At 38.3% G+C, this 20,001-nt stretch overlaps 1 protein-coding gene across 1 annotated transcript in view; it reads right to left on the reverse strand.

Moving 5' to 3' along the window:
• The window catches only part of LOC140240565 (complement factor H-like), a 55,655-nt gene that overhangs the window by 14,969 nt on the left and 20,685 nt on the right, over positions 1-20,001 (reverse strand). The window contains exons 5-18 of the mRNA XM_072320328.1: positions 18,598-18,780; positions 17,300-17,479; positions 14,066-14,245; positions 12,610-12,804; positions 11,681-11,887; positions 10,591-10,812; positions 8,937-9,128; positions 8,142-8,258; positions 5,950-6,036; positions 4,395-4,640; positions 3,671-3,946; positions 2,737-2,916; positions 1,766-1,951; positions 137-328 (exon numbers count right to left, since the gene is read on the reverse strand). Of these exons, the coding sequence (XP_072176429.1) occupies positions 137-328; positions 1,766-1,951; positions 2,737-2,916; positions 3,671-3,946; positions 4,395-4,640; positions 5,950-6,036; positions 8,142-8,258; positions 8,937-9,128; positions 10,591-10,812; positions 11,681-11,887; positions 12,610-12,804; positions 14,066-14,245; positions 17,300-17,479; positions 18,598-18,780 (2,643 nt within the window). The remainder of the gene's footprint in view (positions 1-136; positions 329-1,765; positions 1,952-2,736; positions 2,917-3,670; positions 3,947-4,394; positions 4,641-5,949; positions 6,037-8,141; positions 8,259-8,936; positions 9,129-10,590; positions 10,813-11,680; positions 11,888-12,609; positions 12,805-14,065; positions 14,246-17,299; positions 17,480-18,597; positions 18,781-20,001) is intronic.

The following is a 20,001-nucleotide window of genomic DNA, read 5'->3' on the forward strand; positions in this document are numbered from 1 at the left end:
GTGCAGCTGAATATGAGCTACCCACTTACCCATCATCATGTCATATTCAAATGAAACAAACAAACAAACAAACAAACAGTGTACAGTGTGTTTATATTAACAGCTCGACGACCAATAATCGCTACAGTCTGCCTACCTTGTGCCAAACATTCCGGTACCGTGCCACTCCACTGGCCGTATAAACAGTCGCGGACTGCGTTGCCGCTCATGGTGTAACCGTCTGAGCAAACGTAGCGGATCCTAGCCCCATGTACATAGCCTTCGACGCCCTCCTGAGGTATGTTTTCAATAGTGATGTCATTTGATCGTCCAGGCTCCCCACATGACACTGGTTTCGAGTGATAATGATAATGACGATAATGATAATATAATACAGCTCTACTACTACTGCCACTGATGGTTTTTCTTTGTAAGAACAAAGTGATATGGATGATAATAGTTGGTTCTGAGAACAAAGAGAATATAATGCTGATACTACAGCTGATCTTGATTTCTTATTCGTCAATTTCCTCTATTCTTTTTTTTTTTATTTGCTCTCTCAGAGAGAGTACCTTGCATCCATATACCTGACAAAGAGAGACATCGTGGATGGTAAAACACCTTGCCCAATAGGTGAACGTAATAATCACCAGACAAGATTCGAACCCCTGAGCTTTCTGTTTGAGAATCAAGAGACTCATCCACTAAATCATATTGTTCCATCGAACTGGCGGAACTGATGATGGAGGGGGGGGGGAGGGTTGGCGATGAAGGGCGTCGAGGGTAAGGTTTGAGGGAAGGAGTAGAATTACGTGCAGGAGAATAACGACGGAGTTGCATGGAGAGGATTAAATCTGAGCTGTGTTGTCCTTAAGGTTATACCAAAGTCTGTGATTCACTGGAGATATCCAACATCGTGGTAGTTAAATATAAACACAAAAAATGAACATCTGAGAACGAATTGACTTTCCATTTACTTACTCATGGTTTTCCCAGTGTTAGAAAAAAAAAACCCACTCAGTCAAGTGTTTATTCAACAGTGTTTATTTAGGAAATTACTGACAAATTTTGATGATGAAATAACATTTGATCTGGAAATGGAAGTGCAATAGTAGTCTAGAAATATAAATGTCTCATTAAAATCGGAGGTAAACGAAGAAAGTTAGAAAATGTTGAAAATCTAGGCGGGTTTATTTTTGCGTCAAAATATTGAAAATTGTAATAACCCAGAGTACGCCCTTTTAGAGTGTCAATCCAGAATGTCATTCTAATTTGAAATTAACCTCAGCAAAAACAAAACTACGAAAACAAAGAACGACAGATGCATGATTCGCACCGGACCTGAAACGCAGAAACAAAAGGGAATTTTAATGTTTGAATACGTCATGTTTCCATGAAACAGTATTACTAGAAGGAACTATTTAGGCCCTGTTGAAAATTAACTCGATATCACGTGGACCTACATACACTTGAAGGAGAGAGAGTGCAGTTCCAAATTGTTCAAAGCAAGCAATCAAATTTACAGGTAAGTTTTCAGATTGATTGGAAGGATGAGAGACCAGGAAGCCTGTACCCCATCTGATTTGCATGAGTTATTGTGAACAATATCACCGTTTCATGAGAACACGTATAGATTTTTAAAAACCAACTGGCTTCTCGTCGAACGTTTGTCAAAAGTGCGCTTTAAATGAAATTTCTGCCTGTCTGTTTGAATGGTTTTATTACGTATTATCAAAGGAGAACGTCACGTACAATGACATTTTACTTCCAAATTAAGGCAAATCACCTCTTCGACAGGCCGGAAGTTGGGTGTGGTTCCACTCCCCATTCACACAAAGAGGTTGCTGTAGATTCGGTACCTGCTCCGACAATTCATATCCAGGTCTGCATTGGAGCTCCATGCGCTCGCCGTGGTTATAACGCACTTTGACGACCATATTTGAAGTGTTTAATCCTTCCACCCCGCAGGATGCTGCTTCCACAAAGGGACGGGGCACCACCGGGACGGACCAAAAAGTGCCGTGCGTAAAAAGAGCGGGTGAAACAGAAAATGGTCGAAGGGAAGAATTTCGTCGGAGATAATATTCATTTAAACTTTCACTTATAAAGTAAAAATAATACAGCATGAGCACATTGAAGTTCAGCACAACTGGCAATAATTTAAGCATTTATTTCAAAGATAGTTACAAGTTGAGATTACTCGTTTTGAAGTAAGTACAACCTATGTTTGATAAAATGTTTATAGATTGAATACAAGACATAATAACTTGGGGGAATGAAACATAGCTAAAAAGTATGGGTTAAATATAATTGTTTAAGTCTTACTTTTTTTGTGGGAGAAACTTACTGAAAAGCTGATAATCGTGTATAAAATGGGTCCTTCGGGAGAGAAAAAAGAAATAGAGGTAGACCTAGATATGAGAATATGGAGAAAATAAGTTGCTAAAGAGAGAGATAACGTTATCCGGTGAGTTGTAACCGCGTGAGATTGGGACACTTTTTTTTTTGTTTTTTACACAAGGCATAACAAATTATTACATCGTATACTGCGTATGGCCAACATCAAATACACACTAAATACCTTGATGAAGGAAAAAAAAAGGATAAAATTCTCAAACAATAGCACTGTTGTGCAGCCGTTATAAGCTCACTTTTCATGTACTGATGACTGAGCACCGAATGTACAGAAAATCAAACGAATTGAATAAGAGGCCATCTACTTTGCCTGCTTTCGATGAGATGGGGATTCGGTCTCACCTGGCGAACAAGTGGGGACTTCCGGAAACAGGTTGCCATGCCTACACTCTACGCTGTCTGACGGAGTCCCCTCGTAACCGTCGTTGCAAGCATACAGCACAACGCTGTCATGAGGAATGATGTCATTAGTTTCGTATTGCAACAGGCGTCCATTTTCAATAGGCTGGGCCGTGCAGTTCACTGAATATGAGGGAAATACGTATAATACATATATACCTTAAATTCCTGATTATTAATGCTTATAATGAGAGAGAAAAAACAAACGGTAGAAAGTTCATGGTTTGAAGTGAGCCAGCCTCCGATAGAGCGGTCGTCTCCCTTTGTCTGCTTCAACTGTGTCATGTTGTTCATGAGGGACATATCATATTGTCAAACATGAAATTGTGATAAGCGGGAAAACATGGGATGAAAAACACAGACAGAAATAACCGAGAAAAAAAAAGTTTCTAATAGTATGTCATCACTTCCTTGTCTTGTCTTCCCTGAGACTGCCATCAAAATCCACCTCCCCTAACTACGGTGGTCTTCCATATCTGCACTTAACCCCTTACCCCACATGTATTCATACAAAAAATGTAGGATGTGATTTCTATTTTGATAATTTTAATTATTAGAATGAACGCAATTAGGTTAAATTAATATTTATCATCGACATCGACATCACGAATTATATTTTTTGATGATCTCACTGTATGTCCCTTAAAAATGTTAAGATAGAAATAAATCAAATCCATTTCAAATTACGGTTCCTTGACCGAGAAACGTCTTGCGAAGTTTCCTGAACGAAATATCACTGATAAGAAACTGTATACATGTAATGACCTTATCATTTTTCGTCAATTTAACTTAAAACGTCAGTTGATTTGGGCTTTATTTATCATGTTTCTATTCTAAGATATTTTCTCCACATAGCTCAAAATGCACTCAAGCTTACCTGGAACACATATCGGTGGGTCCGAATCCCAGCCCGTTACGTTAAGACATGTCATTTTGTGGTTTTTTACAGTCGATCCGGCAATGGCGTAACCATCGTCGCATCGATACTTGACGACTCCCCGCAGATCGTTTCCTCTTTCCTCTTCAGTTCCGCCTGTTGGTTTCGCCAGGATCACTTGACCGGGCGCGCGATCAGTCACCAACCTGGCGTTGGTTACCTGCGGAATGGTGCACCCCTCGAGTTCACCGGGACTCTGGCTCTGTTCTCCTTGGACTGAGCAGGACATGATTTACGTGCAAGTGTACTAATGGTAAAACATGCGTGCCCATGACATTGTTAACAATTTATGAAGGAACAAAAAGATTGTAAGAAAGAACCAACAAAACCTACTTACGGTCTTACAATTATAACTGAAGACTTTGAACGTCCAATCAGAGAAATGTCATTAAAGTGAGGTCATTATCAATAGAGAAAAAAGCATATTTTCAATAGTACTTCATTTTTTACATAAGAAATATATTCGAAGATGTCATTTAGATTATCACATGTATTTTAAGTATTTTTCTTTGTTTTTCAGCAGATTTCATCTCACACATTTCAATATGATGAACATAGCTGCATCGTTTATTGCATCTAAACTCTTGCTACGATTGGTCAGAATTCTCTTCCTCCTCACATCATGTCCAAATAAGTGGAGAAAAAAATGACACATATCACTCACCCCTTATAGGCCCTGTTCCAAAGACTTCCACTTCACATAGAAGAAAACTCCTCACTGCGCTGCTATGAGGTAAGTCAATACTGACGTATTTCCCTATCATTTCGTCCTCACATATGATACTTATACCATGGTTGTCTGGAGTGCTTTGTAAAATCTGTTGCTGTGTAATGTTGCTCCCGCATTGAGGATTTTCCCGAAAATTCTGCAGCGAGCCGACCCTTACAGCTGCACCTGCAAGTTGGTCCTCTAAATAAAAAAAAAAGCAGTAGCAAAACAAAAGAAATCATCATCATCATCCACATCATCATCAATCATCATCGATATATCAAAACAACCAAAATGCAATCACACAGATCGCATTTGATCTGGGGCCTGTTCGTAAGCAGGTTTCAGTCATTTTATAGAATAATTTGCAACAACTGCATACGGTAGAAGCTAGAAAGTTGTTGCTTTGTTAAAAATTACCGCAGCTTGCAGGAATCGCAAAATTTTTTTTTACACTACATTGTGACACTACAAGCCACTCAGAGAGGGATTTGCAAGAACACATTAACAAGTGTGACAGTCAGACAGTTTTATTCATAAAACACTTTAAATGTTCTTGCCGCCTGATTGGTTGACTGTTTATGATATGACATTTGCTCAAGTAATCTTTCTGAAACTGAAATCCCCTTACTGTTTGACCCGATTCTTACATTACCAAGAGGGGTATCAAATTTGGAACAAAGTTGTCTAAAATGTTTTGATAACCTTAACAACAGATGTCGAAAGTTTGTCCACTGCAGAAGCGGATAAGTTAAAAAAGAGGTGAGAGTATACACGCTATGATATCAATGAATGGGGTTAGAAATGGGGTCCACCGTCGTCCTGAATCTGTAAATGGAAAGAGAACTTTACAAACTCACAGTTCCGAAGGGTCAAATGGTCTACAAGGCAATATGTGACAAGGTGAAGAAGGAAGGAAAGTGATGATAATGATGTGACCCCACCCCCACGCCCCCCCCCCCCAAAAAAAAGGTCGGATGCCGTCAACGAAGAAACAAAAAATGAAAAAGAGGGCGCAAAAATCTTGGATACATGAAGGTCGATGACTGCATCGTCAAATTTGGATGAAAGTGAATATCGATACTCTTGACAACTTTATGCTCTTATCAACTGCTTATAAAGCCAAAGCAAAAAAAAAGTAAAAAAAAAAAGTAAACGAAGAAGATTGTTTCTTATATATATGTATATATATATATATATATATATATATAAGAAACTTCATTTCATTTCATTTTATTTCATTTCCGACGAAAGTATGACATTTGCAAATAAAAAAGTAAAGGTCGATGTGACTTATGCATATTCAAATGAGATTTAAATGCCCGTCATTGGTTTACAATGAGATAAAGCATACATAAACATGGAATCAAAAACAGAACAGGAAGGGAATGATTTATTAGTTTGTACATAAACTGTCCAAAATTTAAACAGTACAAATCCATAATTCTGTATTCTTTATTGGAACCAAATATTTCTTAAGAATGAGATTCATGTTTATTCTCACCTTGACCAGTATCGAACGCATTGAAAATCCGTATTGCCTGAACAATATGCGTTGCGTCCAAGTCTGTTTTCCACCAGGCATTTTTTGACGGACCTGTAAAGTCCACAACATCAAAATACTTCCTGATGAAATAAAACAGATACATTCACTAAAGCTACAGAGGGGGCACATCATCAAATAACCATGATGATGACATTACTGAAATTTCCATATTTTACTCCCCTGCCCCCATCCCATCAAAACAAACAAACAAACAAACGCACAGTTAAAAAAGAATCACAAAATCAAATCAGCCATTCAAGATTACCACACGTGCCTGTTTGAACGTTATCATCATCTTCGTCGCCCTTAACCCAAAATCTGTTTCGTAAATCTTTGGAACAAAGTATATCTCTGTCGATTACATTTGGATGCCTCAAAACGATCTTTGACTGTCATGGTAGGAAATCATTACGATCACAGAGATGAACGAATGTAACCGTCAATAAACCTGTATAAATAACTGGAAAAGACTTTCTATCAAATGAGCTCGCTCATTTCGGATCTATACTTTCGAAATATCATTTTGTGTACACACGGGTGTTCATAAATGGGACGCCAAGTGTTGCATGGTCTATTTCGTTAGGACATTAGTCATTTCGTCGATCATTTCGTCGCGAGATGGTGTCATTTAGTAACGATATAAACATTTCGTTACGAAATATAGTCATTCCGTAACGAAATTAATATTTCGTCCACATAATTGTTATTTCGTTACGTAATGAACATTTCCTAAAATATGCTGTCATTTCGTAACGAAATAAACATTTCGTCGACAAAATGACTGATTTCGTAACGAAATAGACCATGCGACACTTTGCGCCCCATATACATAACAATTGGTGAACTGTGTGTGTGACGATTTCAGCAGAAAACGGGGACAGAGAAACACTCTTGAATGGTAAAGAATGTACTAAGCGTCTCCCTCAACCATTACCGTACGATGTGATTTGATATGATTTGATTTGATTTCTGAGTTTTACATAGAATAACACCATGTGGATTTCTTTTAAAGCACGGTTTTGCACAAGAGCACAAAGTGCAATCCATGAAATTGCAGAATTGGAGCACATACAGCTATAAGACGTCATTCGTGAAACAACTTTAACTAAAAGATGGACGAAGATCCATTTCCCATGCTAGCTCCATTTGAAAAGCGGCCTTAAAAATGATATCATGTATCGATATCAGGTATTCACAGACACAATTTGTGTACATAAATTTGAATTTAGGAAATAATAGTCACATAAAGAAGAAAATAACTAGAAATCACTCAATAATGCAGTTATAGCAATAAGGAGTGTGACCCTTAAGTAAGTTTGTAAAATTTGAAATAAGGTATGAAATAAACTGGTTGAATTAATCCAGATGGGCTCGATATAACTTTGGAAAAAGATTTTTGGGGTGGTTTTGTGTGTGTGTGTGTGTGTGTGTGCGATCCTAGTTTGTCCTAATTTGAATTATTGGTTGAATAATTATTTAGTGAATTTCCGTTTATGATATTGTTTTTTTTTTTTAATGACGGATCAAAATACACATTATAGATGATATAGCCCAAATATCCAGAAGTGAAAGAAAAAAGTAAGCCATCCAACCCCCTAACAAAAAGGGGAAAATGAAAGGATACTATTCATCAATAAAAATTACTACTTAAATAAAAGTAAAAACTTTAAGAGAGTTGTATATAGAAGAAGTGAGATTAACTCTGAAAAAAAAATCCGAACTTGTGTGGTCCAAGTTGACCAGGAAAAGATAGACAAGCCATTACGACCCCCTCCCCCCCCCCAAAAAAAAAAAAAAATCAGATTTCTTTCACTTAATACGAAAAGTAGACAATAGATTACAGAGATTAAATTTAGATGTGTATTCACTTGTATGTGTTGTCCTTTTTATGAAATTTACAAAATTTTGCCTAAAGTGTTTGGTGGAAGTAAGGGGGGGGGGGGGGCATGGGCTTACTTTTCCCTTGAATACTCTGATAGCCCTCGCATATCATCATGCGCGTGGCAGATCGTCGTTAACGCGCTTCCCTGCGAATGTTGGCAGAGCGCACTCCCACACCCTTACGACAATCTGCCATGCGCACGTATCAATATCCGTGGCGAGTGTATTGATTTGGTTGGTCCGAGAGGATAAAGCGACTTCCGGTGCGCGATTACCTATTCTAGTACAGGAGTGTCCACTGTAGTGACCATTGGTACGGCCGTCAATGGCCAGATGGGCAGTTGGATGCAGTTCCGACTGAGAAGGCGTTGATCCGATCGCAAGATTGTTATCTGACACAAACAAACAAACAAACAAACAACAGACAAACGAGAAGCAAATGGACATTAAGTCGCATCATTCTGCGTGGGACCACCATATTGACATGATTTTCCCATATCTCACTTTGTTCATAATCATGTATTCATTTCATATGATGTCAGCATGTCTAGGCATCAGTCACCAACGTAACAATATTGTAACGCAATTATAATTTATCTTATTTTTTACCAGATACAGTTACAAATTCTTTAACTACAAATATTTCTAAGAAGAATTTGAAAAGATATTTATGAGAAAGTTAGAGTTATCATTATGAAGTACACTATAATTATAAATAAGTTTGTTGTTTTGGTTTTCTAGGGACTTATATTACTAAACACTATTCCCTAATTTTATAATGAAAATGTATTTTTTTTTTGTCTGTTATAGGTAATATTTTCACCTCTACCATCTTTTGATTGTAAAGAAATATTGTTTGCTATTATTCTTTCTGTTGGGAACTATGAATACCCTGACAAGACTCCGGTGAAAATGACACGTAAATGGCAGAAATGGATGAAAACTATGACAAAATGATGATGATAGGCTATTTTGATAAATGGCGATAACGATATCAATCGGCCATGACGTGTTGATGGTTGTCACTGTAATAGCAGTAGTGGTGGAAATGTTATCATCATTGCTCTTACCCAACAAGCACTTGGGCGTGGCGGGGATCCACCGTGATGCCCGGCAGACGAAGGTTTCACTGGTAATCGCCATAAGATAACCATCGTCGCATTGGGCTGTGGCCGTGGTTCCGTTCTCATGCAGTCCGTCTTGGCGGGGATCTCGTCCGTATCTGACCGTCACGTTCTCGTTTGGAATGGCGGTGCACGGATCTGGGAAAATGGGAACAATGAATCAAATCGAAAAGCAGCAAAAAAGGAAGAAGACATAAACTTTAAAAGCAGTATAGCAATGAACTGGTCACTTAAACGCATTGCCCAAACCAGAAGTATATTGCCCTAGTCAGAGACGAGCGTAAAATGACTCATGCGATTCTGGGGTAACCGAAAATGACTACCCAACATCAGTGTTATGAATATTAATGCACTCTATTTTTGCTTTCATCTAGCCAACTATGCCCAGTCCCCCCCCCCCCCTCCTCCCAAAGATTCACAATTGCAATCCAAGACTGCAATAATTTGATGTGAAGGATACAACGAATCCTTATTGAAGTCAAGTTGAAAAGGAAATCTTGCGAGGATCTATAACTATAACGGATCTAAGAGAGTCTTGGAAAGTAATTTCACCCTTTTTGCAAGAGAAGTTTGTGATTATTATCCCTACTTTGTGAAAACATGGGGAATTTTCAGATTTTCACGGCATTCTAATGACAGATTTTGATGAACCTCTACCATAGCTGCTCATTGGTTCATTTTGTGCAGAATTGCACTTTCAGCTCTAACAGTGATTTTGAGTTTCGAAATTAAAATAGAATGGAATGCTGCCCCCCCCAAAAAAAAAAGAAAAAGAAAAGGTTTTTGGAAATCTGTGTATGGTAGAAAAAGTAAAATGATAAATGTCATTTGATTTGCCACAGTGGCTTCCTTATTATTAACAAATAGTTTTCAATACGGACTTTCCGTGTGATGTGTGATCGTGAGGAATACAGCATTAATTTGGTGGGTTGGTTGGTTGGTTGGTTGTGTGTGTCTGTTTGTGTGTGTGAGGGTGTGTGAGGGTATGTGTGTGTGAAGGTGTGTGCGTGTGTGTACAATAACAACTCATTATGTACTGGCGCAGTGCTTCATGAAACAATCAGAAGAACAACCTACAGCTTACTAACCCATTCCTTGTATACGATATTCGAAAATTCCCACGCACTTTATTCACATGCAGCAATAAGTCAATCACTGCATGAAGTGCTTTGAATATCGAAGCGCTTCAGACAGAATTCCGTTCCATGAGATCCCCTATTGTCTACGTAGACATGTATTCCTATTAGATCTATAGGGGAGGACACTTAGCTCCTATACGGGGACAATCAATCATTGATGGCATATGGACCTAGGTAATTGATGATGTTGATAGATATATTTTGTTTGAAATCAACATTGGATGGGGCAAGTCATCACCAACAGAGTTCTATTTTTTATCCCTCATTAAATAACAAGAACAACCATAACACGTGACTTTCTTCCAGAGATGAGGAGAATGAAGGAAAGAATTCGAGAAAATTATGCTGTTGATGGCATCAAACTGCATCATGTAGCAGCTTCCAGTCACATGGAATGTGTGATATCATATACATAGAGTCATGGCATTCCGAGCAGTAAGAGGAAGGCAATAACATCCTACCAGGATCGCATCTTGGTGCCGAGGAATTAGCGCCAGTTTGTTGCTGTATCCAAATCCCGTCGTCGCATCGGCTTAGGTCGGGGCCAGTGGTAGTGTAGCCTTCTTCACATTGGATAAGTCTGAAAGACCCATGTGTGGGGGTGATATTGGGTCGGAATATTCCAGTTGCACTACTTCTGTACAGGTTTCTCCCATTCGCGAGTGTGTCTTGAACACATGTTTCTGTAATAACAATGGTGTATTCACGGAGACGATATCGTAATGTGAGACATTACAAGATGGCATAACAGGAAGAACATTAAATTTCTCGAGACGTCTGTGGTCCTACGTCAAACCACTTAGTTTGATTGGTAGGAAGTACGCAATAGTACGCAATAGTACGCAATACTATGCTACTTCACGCCAACGCCTACGCAAATGGTACGCACCTACTCTATGCCAGTCCGACGAAAAATCATTTGAGGTCCGATCCAAGGATTTACCAAAATACCTCTTTATCTCATACTGCTGTCACTTACTTCCGTCAATAAGACTTCCGTGAGTACGCGGCCGATTCGGCGTAGTAGGTACGTAACACTTCTCAACTTTACGCAACTTTCCTCTACTTTGTCCTTTGTGAACATCATACCTCGTATCGTCCCCCACCCCACTCCAACCTCCACCCCTTTCCAAGGCAGCAGGGGACTTTCCACTCATGTACTTTCGCGACCCGTTTAATTTAGTTGGTCATTCTGACCAGGTCACCTCCCTGTTCTGACCAAGGCCTCATCTCGCTGAGACTTGGCTCTCTTTCTCTCTTGCAACTTGACTAGTCTCGCGTAAAGACACTTTGCTTGCAATATTGCTATCATTACAGCGGGAAGACTTTTGCCGAAGGATACTTTTATCTCTGAGTTAGATTTTTACAAATCTACTTGTACAAGAAAATGAACAAGGACAGATAGAAGCAGAGAGATACATCAAACAAAGATAGACAGATATAATAAAGGGATAGCAAAATGAAGATGGAAAGAGGGGGATGGAGGATGAGGAAGAAGTGTGGATGGAGAATAAGAGATACAATTGGCATGTGGATTCTGTACCTACGTACTTAGTGTACATGTTATGGAATCCAGCTGAGGGTTGTACCGTCCATCGTGGCATACAGTCTCGGACGCCCCATTAATAAACTCGTATCCGCGTTGGCACGTAAACTCTATGCGGGTACCGTGGGCGATTTCTGTCGAGCTGGGGTTTGGCGGGTCGAAACTGGCCAGATTGAGGTGAATGTCATTAACATTTGGCCATGGGCAATCATCTAGGCATAGGAAAGATATCAAACATTACCATTATAGTTTATAATATATATGTAAATGAATTATATACATGTATAGCGGACTTCATGAAGTCGACAGTGTTTGACGCCGGACACCATTGGCAACTGTTAGTGTAGTGGCGTCGCTGAACCCCCGGGAAAATGAGCATCAAAATTCACGACTGACTTTGAATGAAAGATCTCTCAAAAATGTTCGAGTGCTTTCACTATTTTTCTTTTTTTATTATTCATTTTCATTACTTTTAACGATGAGTTATATGTTTCCCACATAACTTGACAGTTATCATTTACCATCTTCGAAGTAAAGCTCTGCTTATGAAGATGGTCCCCTGCTTTTCCTTTTTATACGTATTATACATTTTCTCTCTCAAAACCTAATTCGGAGCATTCCCTGTCATAGATAGAACGAATAGTGTACCTTTGATTTAACATCGCTTAATATTTCTTCCTCTGTATGACAAATAATATGTTCCCTTTATGTGAAAGTACTCCATAATGTATATATTGATGACGTGTAGGTACAACTCATACATTTTATGCACATTTTGTTAAGTTCTGTTATAATTGTACCAAAAATGGAATGCAGAAGCAAATTGAACTGGACCGAATGGAACTACAATCCTGAAAATCAGACTTGAACGGTTTGTGGAATAGCACTTTCAAAGCAATGAAGGCAATCACCAGCTGATCATGGCCTTACTTACTGTATATGCTGATGCAGCGGGGTCGCAGGTAGGCCCAGCGTCCGTTATCTGTGCATTGGTTGGATTGACTGCCCCTGATTGTAAAGTCCACGTTGCACTGATAATAAACCACATCCCCGCTTCTGTACACTGCTCTTCTGTTTGCCTCGTTTATCTTACCGTTCGCAGGTGGACCAAGATCATCGCATATAACCTCTTTTTTGGTAGAAAAACAATTGCGGAGAAATGAGATATAATGCTGACTTATTTCCAGTAGTGTTCAGGATGATAAGGGGGGGGGGGGGGGGCGTTACAGCAACGCAAAAGAAAAATACACGAGGAAAGTGAAAATGATTGTCAAAGGAAACCACCAAGCTCCATCAGCAGCACTTGGCACTGGCAGGCAACAACTCGGCTTAAATGAAAAGAAGGAGGTGCCACCTCCCTGATATATAAACCCGAATTTCTGTTTCGAAGATGATAACATACAGATATTATTACAAAGATACAAAGATTAATTTGAGGTTGATAGTGAAAATTTAACTAATGTAACACTTCACAAATCGAAGGTTCCACATGACTTATGAAAAGGTGTTCACTGTCGAAGTCTCGTGAAAGACATTACGGCGATACCAGTGCCTCAAAAATCTCCCACCAGGCACTTTGTGTATGAGTTGTCATATATCATAGCTTTTCTTTTCTTTGGCTAATTTCCTCTCTTCAAAATCTAACAAGAGGGGAATATAGTGACAAATATTTTATGCAAACCGATAAACGACTTCTTGTTATTATTATTGTTGTTGTTATTATTATCATCAACTTTATTACCAGTAGCATTACTACTTTTACTACTACTACTACTACTACTACTACTACTACTACTACTATCTCTACCACTTATCACTATCAGTGGCAATAGTAATAGTAACAGCAAAGTCCGTCAAAGATCGTATTGAGTGTACGATCTTTGGTAATAGTAGTAATGATACTCTTCTTACCATCATCACCAATACCATCATCATCAATTGCATCATCTCACTGGAATAGTGTTACATATTCAAAATACATCGTTATAAATTTTATCGTTACCATTTTTTTTTTCATGACCATGATCTCTATTATCGTTATTTGGGCAATCGTGATTGCCCCAAATAATGCGTGATCTCCGACTGATCTCTATTATCAAAATGTCGAGCAACCAGCAAAATTTGTCTCGCCCAAATGCACATTTTTGTACGCACTCTTGTTCTTAACAAGTCAATCTTAGAGAGTATATTATTAGTAGCGATCACAACACAGGGCCCTTTTCATAAAACTTGTCATCATTGACAACTGCCACATTTCTATTACAAATTTGCTCTCAACCAATCAGATGCAAGGATTTCAGTAGCTTGTCACATCTATGACAACTTGTCACTGATGACAAGTTTTATGAAACGAGCCCACGGTTCGAGTCACACAGCGGAGAACGTCTTACCCACACAGACTGCCTCCTCGCCACTCCACGCTCCGTTCGCCTCGCACTCTCGGATAGCGCTCCCCTGCAGTCGGTAGCCAGCGTCGCACGAGAATCGCAACCTGCTCTCGTACTCGTAGTTGAAGTTATAGGTCACTACAGTCCCGTGGGCGAGACTGTTAATCGGCGTACACGAAATGCCTTTGTGGGATACGTATGGACAGTTTCATAAAGGGAAGTTCCATGCCAAGTGCAAATACAGCAGCTTGAATAGTGAATTTTCAAACCCCTTCAATAAAAAGTGTGTTGATGTTACTTTTAAGGTTGGCAAACTATTCAAGTTAATGAATCATCACTTTTTTATTAGTAAAAAACTGAGCAATTATACAGCTCCCTTCTCCCTGAAAGTCACTGCCACTGTGTGGTTTCAGTTTCACAATATTACGGTGTGAAGAGATAGGAGATATATTTATGTTTTTTTTTTTCAAACCCCCCCCCCAAAAAAAAAAAACACACAACCAAAACACAAACGTGACGAAAATTTAGTAAGAATTTGTAAGTTCACCGAGGCGAGACATCATATCGCTATATACCTATGATAATAATTATTGTCATAGGTAACATTCTAAGCTAAAAAACTGCCTAGAGTAACAACAAAATCTATATTATTCTGTCGAATGACTTTACTCTTAAAACTGTGACACTTCTCACTTGAATTATACTTGATGATAATAGCAACAGGGGTAGAAATAGTAAGTAGTTAGTAGATATTACAATTCCTCATGGAGAAATTCGCTGCTAAGTTACTATCCCAAAGTAGAGTCTTAATGACGTCATCACCTGTGATGATTACTGTCATTGGACAATGACGTCATTAAATAGCCATTTCAAAAAAAAAACTGATGACTGCGCGGGAATTCGTGTTCCAGCAATTCTGTTTCGAGTAAACGATGTTAACGACAGTATTGGTTTTACTGATGTTTGACTGTGGGGAATTGCTTAAGGCTTTGGTTGTTCATCTTGTTTTTGTCATTTTGCTACAAATCTAATGCGTGAGAAAAATTTTCGCCGGTAAATTTACCCAAGTCAGGTCATACTCCATAAAATTTAAAGGGGAATAAAACCCCGAAATACATGTTGATTGAGCTCGTGAATGCAGCAATATTAGTAGAAAGTGAAATTTTCGAGGAAAATCGAACAAGTCGTTCAAAAGTTAAGAAATTTTGAAGCTTTGGTAACGATACCGCTGGTGCAAAAGACTACTGCAGATCAAGACATCACATACCAATGTGCTCTGATATGTAGAACAACACAAAGAAAATTCAACATATTTTCAGTCTTCTATATATACATAGCAAATTGAACATGAAAGAGCAATAGAGTTACTCCTTTCAGAGAGCAGGGGGAATAATACTACCTTTTAAATATATAAGTGACAAGTCCAGGAAATGATTATAAACTTTTCACATGAATGAAATTTTGTGGAATTTGTCTTTATGTTTTCCTTATATCGTAGTACATATGCGATGTCATGATTTGTAATAGTCTTCGGTCTCGTTACCAAACAGCCAAAAATTCATAACTTTTGAACGGATTATCAGATTTTTCTCAAACTTTCACTGATGCGTTCTACTAATATTTCTACATTCACTTAATCAACATCTTTGTTTTGATTTCATCCCCCTTGAAACGATTTGGTTCGCATACCGGTTGAGTATTGATTCAAAGAGTAAAATAAATCCTATGCCTTTCAAGTCAGGCTATTTACGCGAAAAAGACTAGAATTATCACTGAAGGTGATTAATACCCCCGCCCCTAGTGTTGCTTTATAATATGTGATGTCGTGAGGGCAATAACGTCAATACCAAGTTTGTGAACTTGTCGAATTGGAAACAAAATGATTTTAGTTTACTGTACAATTACAGAGTTGACACTGAGTATAAAACTTACAGCAAGTAGAAACATGCTTTCCCCCAGCATCACTACACTTAAAGACCATCACACACACCAGATTTGACCTTCGTATCTTGAATGGTTTATTTTGATACAAAAAAGAGTGGTTACCATGGCAACACATTTTCCTTAAACCAACACATTAGTTTCTTGCAAAACTACACTTCTAGATCATGGTACATACTAAATTTGACTTTAATTGCTTGAATCTGCAAGGTTTTGGTAAAATTGTGGCTACCATGGCAACGGTTTGTGTGACAAACACAATAACTATGCGTTCCACATATATACCTAAGGGCCATAATGGCTACCAAAATTGGTTTCAATTGCTTGAAAACTGTGGAAGAAATTCACTCCACAGGATTAAAAAAAAATACACACACACACACACGGTTACCATGGCAACGCATTGTCCGATACAAATACAAAGGACATTTTGCAAAACTACACTTAAAGAGGGTCATACACACCAAGTTTCACCTTCTTAGATTAAACGGTTCAATTTGACACAAAAATGAGTGGTTACCATGGCAACAATTTTTCTTATATCAACACATTGGTGTCTTGCATAACTACACCTCCCAATCATCATACATACTAAATTTAACTTAATTGCTTGAATGATGTGGAAATTATTCAGTCCACAAAGTTTTGGTAAAATTATGGTTACCATGGCAACGCTTTGTCCGACAAACACAAAAATTATGTGTTTCACATCTATGCCTCAAGGCCATAATGCCTACCAATTTGATTTCAATTGCTTCAAAACTGTGGAAGTTGTTCACTCCACAAGATTTCGAAGAAAACATGCAGTTACCATGGCAACGCTTTGTCAAGTACAAACACAAAGAGTGTCTTGCATAACTACACCTATAGATCATCATAGATACCAATTTTGATATTGATTGCTCAAATATAATGTACTTTGGAAGTTATTCAATCCACAAGGCTTTTGTGAAATTATGGTTACTATGGCAACGCATCGTCCGACAAATACAAAAAACGTGTCTTGCACATCTATACCTCAATATCATCATAAACCCTAATATAAGTTTCATTTAAATTGCTTCAAAACTGTAGGAGGAGTTCGCGACGCAAGATTTTGCAACAGACCGACCGACCGCCCGACCAACATCACGCTGATTCATATACACCCCCTTCACACTATACATTGCTATGTGGGGCGGGGGCATAACAAAATCAACAAAATCAAAACCTTTTTTTTTTTATGGCGAGCTTTTGAAACTGACGTCCAGATTCTCGAGGCAATGGTGACTATTGATGACTAAAATATTTACTCACGTCGACATGTAGGTGTGTTGGAGGTCCACTCGCCATTCGCCTGACATTCTCTATATGGGATGGTGTTGGGTGGATTCTCGTAACCAGGGTTACATTCGTACGTCACTCTATAGCCGTACAAGAACACACTGCCAACCATGCGCATGTCGGCAATACGCCCCGGGTAGCCACAGGATCTGGCTGCCCATGAGATTCACAGGAGGAATAAAAACGTTGGGTATAAGAAAAGAAAAGAAAAAGAAACAAATGAACTGTCTCCGCTGCTCAGTAGGTAATATAAATTAGATTTAAAATTTTTATTGAAGTTAATAAAGAAATCACCTTATGAGGGATAAATTGGATAAAAAAAGAAGAGGATGGACATTAATTTTCCTCTCTTCGAATCGCTTATTTGGTATTAGCGTCCAATTCTACATGCTTTCTAAAAAATCATCGATGAAAGTGGACGGAATCAGTTCTGATCTCTAGACTATGATTTGTTCACTTCCGTTATATCATTTCACATCTGTTGAAGACGACGCGTCACTACCACTGATACGGAAACACATCATGACATCATTGGACTTTAGTACACGTTTTGAAAAAAAAAATGTAATGCCCACTTATATAGTCCCACATCGGCTAAAATCGTTCCCTTTACTCTTCACGATGTGACTTTCACGAGCAGGGGCTTTATTCTTCTGTATATGGTAGGGGTCGTTTGTTTTCTTGTCTTTGGAGAGAGTGTGTAATTACGAATAGGTTTCTTATCCTCGTTCTTCTCTTTAAAGTTGTATGATTGCACAATGGTAGCACGACGCGCAAGGCGGTATGGTCCTACTGAGCGAGTTAGTATATAACCTCCTTAATACTTGCAAGGGCGGTGAGGTGGCTTTCGTAAAAAAACAAAAACAACAACAACTAGATTTTAGGTCGACTTCCACTGTGCTAAATCATGCCGTCCCCTCTTATAGCAACTGGCAAAACACATTGTCCCTATTTAAGCGATTTGAAGTTACAAGAATCAGATATCGGCTGATCTCCATAATTTGATATAATGCGCTTTTTCTTGTTTGCTTTGAAAGAAAAATGATAAACATCGTTCGGGTATAGAATTCCATATATCTGGCCCGTGGTGTCGGATAGATCTATGGGCGACAGGTAACTTCGAGTTATTTAAATGAATCCCAACCCATCCTGTTTTCTCAATTAAACTACTTTAACACAGACTGAGCATACAATCTTTGCACAATATGAAATATTGAGAGATGGAAAGAAACAACATATTATGTACTGTACGTGATGATTTCATGACTTACGTGAACACGTGAACTCCGGTTCTGTCCATGTGTAGTTTTCAGTGCACTGCACCGAGTACACACTTCCTCGGATCACGTAGCCAGGCCTGCATGTGTACGTGCGCGTGTCATTTGGCAGAAAGTAAAGCCGGTTCGTTGGTGCAGGCATTCCTTGCGGAATCTGCGGTAACTCACCGCAAACTTCTGCAGACAAACATACAGACAGACAGACAGACACAAGGAAAGTTGAAGTCTAGTTCACTTAAAAGTCATGTGAAGTTCACCTTTTTTAAACACACAGAACTGCAGAAATATTCAGATAATGAAAATGATCGTTTCACTGTACTCTCTAAAAAAAAAATCGAGTGAAAATATTCACTCTTAAAGGAGTGAATACAAAAGGAGTGAATTTAGAGTGAAATTGGAGTGAATTTGTAGTGAAAATGTTCATTGTTCATGGTAGATTTTTCCCTTAAGAGTGAATATTTTCACTCGATTTTTTTAGAGAGTATATTCTGACCGATAATTTTTCTATCATACTGGGAAGCCATCATCAGTCAATAATAACTTTATTCTTAATTTGATGGTTTCCGTATAGTCTTTTCTTCTTACTACTGTGGCATGTGAGTGTTGTCTGATACACTTTCCTTTTGCTAGCTTTATGGATTCATGAATTGAGAATCTATAATTTTGTCTGAAAGTGTAATTGTAGATGCACGCATGTGTTTTATGCGTACAGTTGTACATGTATATTGATTTTGCCGCTGAAATGATGCCTGTTATGTTGTTGCTTTTTCATCACATATTCCTTCCGGGAATGAGAAAATAAACGAAAAACAAGAAACAAAACATACAATATTATAATACATGGCTCCACATGATGTGAGCTTTACACAGAAACACACACGCACACGCGCCACACACTTATTTATAATCTTTATCATTAGCGCGCGCACACAGAAACAAGGAACTTCAAACAACAACAAGTAAATTTGAACAGAAGAAACAGTCGTTTGATTGAACCAATATAAGACTAATTCGGTAACGTAAATGCATGCATACATTTCAAGGTCCTGCTTACCTTTTGAAACAGTGATTAAAACATTTTCAAGATATCACATTTTATGTATATGTGTAGGTCTGTTGTATCACAAAACACCCTACGATATAACATTTTTACAATAAAGCCTAAAATATAAGGAGATATCAGTATTTTCCTCATTAAACCATAACTGTAGACGATTTAGTCTGGAAACACTTTTATTATAACTATTGTTCACATTTTGTGTATTTAACAACAATAATGATAATGATGATAATAATAATAATAATCATAATAATACATATAATTTCTATAGCACCGTTCTCCACTTATATTGAATGCTCAAGGCGCTTTACATCAAAGCAAATAGACTGAAGATACAA

Source organism: Diadema setosum, chromosome 17 (assembly GCF_964275005.1).
Source record: "Diadema setosum chromosome 17, eeDiaSeto1, whole genome shotgun sequence".
Classification (NCBI taxonomy): Eukaryota; Metazoa; Echinodermata; class Echinoidea; order Diadematoida; family Diadematidae; genus Diadema; species Diadema setosum.